At 39.1% G+C, this 3,640-nt stretch overlaps 1 protein-coding gene across 1 annotated transcript; it reads left to right on the forward strand.

The window, feature by feature from the left end:
* The first annotated feature begins 88 nt into the window (after positions 1 to 88).
* On the forward strand, positions 89 to 1,569 carry FBS2 (F-box family protein). Its single transcript, XM_068469205.2, has 4 exons — positions 89 to 227; positions 370 to 676; positions 784 to 858; positions 957 to 1,569. The coding sequence occupies exons 2-4, from the start codon at positions 401 to 403 to the stop codon at positions 1,224 to 1,226; spliced, it is 621 nt and encodes a 206-aa protein (XP_068325306.2). The 5' UTR covers positions 89 to 227; positions 370 to 400; the 3' UTR covers positions 1,227 to 1,569.
* The last annotated feature ends 2,071 nt before the right edge of the window (positions 1,570 to 3,640 follow it).

Genomic DNA, 3,640 nt, shown 5'->3' on the forward strand with positions numbered 1-3,640 from the left:
ACGGCTAGTTTGCTAACCCTCCTTTATTTAACTTTTCACCATTTTTCGCTTTTTTCAAAAAATAATTAAATAAATAATATAAAAATCTAATCTTTTCGCTCCGTATATAAACTGTTTCTCTTCTTCCATTTCTACAGCCAAAAACACACAGAGGAGAGAGAAAGTTTAGTGAGAGAAAGAGAGATACTCTGAACAAGGCAGGAATCTAGGGTTTAATCTAACACAAGGTTTCTTACTCTCTTTGCTTTTGGATTCTCGGTTCTCTAGATTTTAGAAATTTTCAGAAACTGTTTTCAGAATCTGGGTTCGGTAGATTGTGTTTTTTCACTGTTGCTTGTAATCTGATTCGATTTTTGTTTTTGGGTTTAGCGATTTTGAGATTGTTTATTGATTGGAGAAGATGGCGTTGGGAAGGAAGTGCAAGAGTTGCTTGAAAACGAAGCGTGGCGGTGGCACTGTTGCGGCGGAGGCGGAGGGGATAGTGGAGTTAGGGTTTGTGAAGTACACGCGAGCTTTGGGGAGGAAGAGGATTGGGATTTCTAACAATGGCGGGGAGGCTTCGCCGGCTGATTTGTATCCCAAGACTCCATTGAAGAAGCAGCGGAGTGGGAACATGATTTGGGAATCGGAAACTGCCGCCTCCTCCGCCATAGAAGCTCTGCCTCAGGAGATTCTGGTTAGCCCCAAAATTCTCAATTTTTTTTTTTCGGATGAAAAATCAAATATAAAATTGATTTCGATTTAATTCGTATCTAATCACATTTCTATTTCTGTGCATTGCAGATTAAGGTTGTGTGTGGAGTCGATCACGATGATTTGAAGCGGCTTTTCCGTGTATCGAAGGCGATTAGAGAAGCGGTAAGTTTAATTTGTTCAATTAACTTCAATAATTAATTTTTAATTTGTTTTTATCAATTGGCATTGATTTTGATGGGTTTCATATTGTTTAATTGCAGACTCTGGTTGCGAAGCAGTGGCATTTTGCTTACAGCACACCTTCGAAAACCCCTGCTTTCCGAACCGCCATTGATTTATCAGATTCGAATAGCTCTCTGGACGAGATTGAAGCCCCGAATGCTCCAAAACAGTGGAGGCAGATGCACAGGAAGTTGCCTAACCAGAAGAAGCTTGCTGAGTTGTCTGTGAACTTGTTTGCCTCATGGGACGACGAAGCGGAGGAGGATCAGGGGACTCGAAAAGGGCTGTTCATGGAGGAAGATGAATGAGTCTGCATATATGCAATGTCGCTAGTGTAAATACAAACTCATACTTGTGAATTTCATAGTTTTCGTCGATTCGGGTAAAGATCGAAAGAGCAAAAGACGGTGCTGCGGAGTGTGCATAACAGAGAAATATATGGTTGCAAGCAGTTTCTTCAAAGCCATCATTGAAGATCATAAACTTGCTTGTTCATCTCTTTTTTGTACATGTTTTGAAGAGGAGAGAGAGAGATTCCACTATTCACAAGTTGTTTGTTAAGGGCTAATCTTGTGCCCTTCCCCTTTGATAATAAAATGAAGAATGTATATAGAAGTTGTGTTTCAATGAAATTTCCATGTAATTGTTCTTCGTTTTTTCTTTGTTTCTTTTCTTTTTTTGTGGATTTTAGTTTTTTCTTGGATTTTTGATTGGATTGGCTTCTTAAATGTAATTAGCAATATAGGCGAGGATCGCAGACCTTACTGAGATTGACCAACAATGTCACCATACCCTGTTGGGCTTTGGAATGTTAGGCGAGGTTCGTAGGCCACTTTGATATTGACCATATTTGCTTCTCTAAGAGACGGAAACCTAATATGATTGGGGATTATATTGGTTTCTTATATTCTTGAAGATTCTTATAATCTATGAATGACGTATGCCGTAGTATCATAATCTTAAAAGGAAACAATATTTTATGCTAGATATCCTCTAGAACCCTCTCAGTTTAATACGAATTCATCTTAAAATGACTTTTTCCCGACTAGTATACATACCTTACCTAGGACTCGTCAATGAAAATATTTTCATACGCATACTTTGCTCTCTTTCCCTTTCTTAAGTTCTAAGATTTATACTGACTTGATTGTCAGAGAGCGTTTGGCCATTACAACACCATTACCCTAGGTTACTCATGGTTGTTTGTTCTTGCTTGTAGGTGGCATTTTCGCATAGCTACTTCATTCACAGTGGTGCGAAAATTAGTTCCAACAATGTTCGTAATGCATTCTAAAACCTTTGTAGTCTTATTTTCTCTTCCCGCTAAGACCTTCATAATAAATTAAGGCCAACACATGTTTTACTACACTCTGATTTCAAAATACATCTTATTATTTGCTAAAGACGAATTCGAACCAAATTATGTAGATAGTTCATTGTAAGACTTAACTCACTCTACCAATCCTTAGTATAGATAATATCGTATGTATTCAAAATAAATAAATAAAAGTTATGACTTGAGGGACAAATTACTTAAAACTTTTTATGACAGTCTGATCAGTAGGACAGAATCAGTGGTGGATCTTATGTAGCGCAATTCGTGGGTTTATGTTTTCTTAGTTGCAAGCTAAGTAAGATTTCAATATTCACAAGAATTTACTGTATCGGCGGCACTTGGTGGAAGTCGTCGACATTGCCTAAATTTTAGCTGTTCAAATTAAATCCTTCTTCAAATGAAAGTAAGGCCATGCTGGTTCACATGCTTAATTTCATAACGCTTTCCGTTAAATATCCTGTCTTAATATGACCTACAATTCCCTTTTACAGTTCATAAGTTAACCATCCTTGTACGGGAAAAAGAAGAATGGAAGCTTCAACATGTACACGATTGTAAAACTTAAGAATGCTCAAGAGTTCACTTTGATTGCATACCTTTTTAAAGAGAGGCTGCATGTATTTATATTGCATTTCGGATTACATCAGGGAAAGCAATCCCTATTTACAAGGCTTTTCAAAATTCAAAAATTACAACAAACTGTAGAAAAGATATATATCCCAGAAACAACAAACATTTGAAAGAGTTGTAACCTAAGCTAACTCTTCATGGATAAGAGTTTAGAGTGATCACAACTGCCTGAAGTCTCAGAAGTAAGATTCACACACTGACTTGGTCTATCACACGATATGCTAACGAATTAGTCACACGCTATGCCAAGCCTAGTAGCGTTGCGTAGCGAGTAAGTAGGACATTAAAGTGATTGAGTGCGTGGTGATGAAGCCTAAGCCAAGCAGGTAGTTCCATAAGGTTATGTTTGTAGAACTCAACAGAGAAGAGTCACAGAGATATTTGGATGCGATGAAGCGGTCATTCGCAATACGTATTCTGTTGGAAGCTCTGTCCTGCACCTAGGATATCTCTGGTGCAGCCATATCCTATTCCGTCGCCTGTACCTAGGGTTGTTATGCCTTCCGCAACTTATTCTGGTTACTCGGGCAGTTACAGTGCTGTTCCTAGGGGAGGTACAGATCATTGCCAGAGTTATGGACGACCCGGTGCTCCCACTAACCCCTACGGTAGTACTGTGAGTGGAGCTTATCCGGTAGGTAGTGCGGTGACTTCATTCATAGGCAATGCTCACAGACATCTTGGCAGTGCTGGAGATCCCAGAGGTGCTGCTTCCCGAGCTCCAATAGCACCCACATTTCTTCCCAATCCGTCCCC

The sequence above is a fragment of the Pyrus communis genome, chromosome 10 (genome assembly GCF_041283825.1).
Source record: "Pyrus communis isolate YQ-2024b chromosome 10, ASM4128382v1, whole genome shotgun sequence".
Classification (NCBI taxonomy): Eukaryota; Viridiplantae; Streptophyta; class Magnoliopsida; order Rosales; family Rosaceae; genus Pyrus; species Pyrus communis.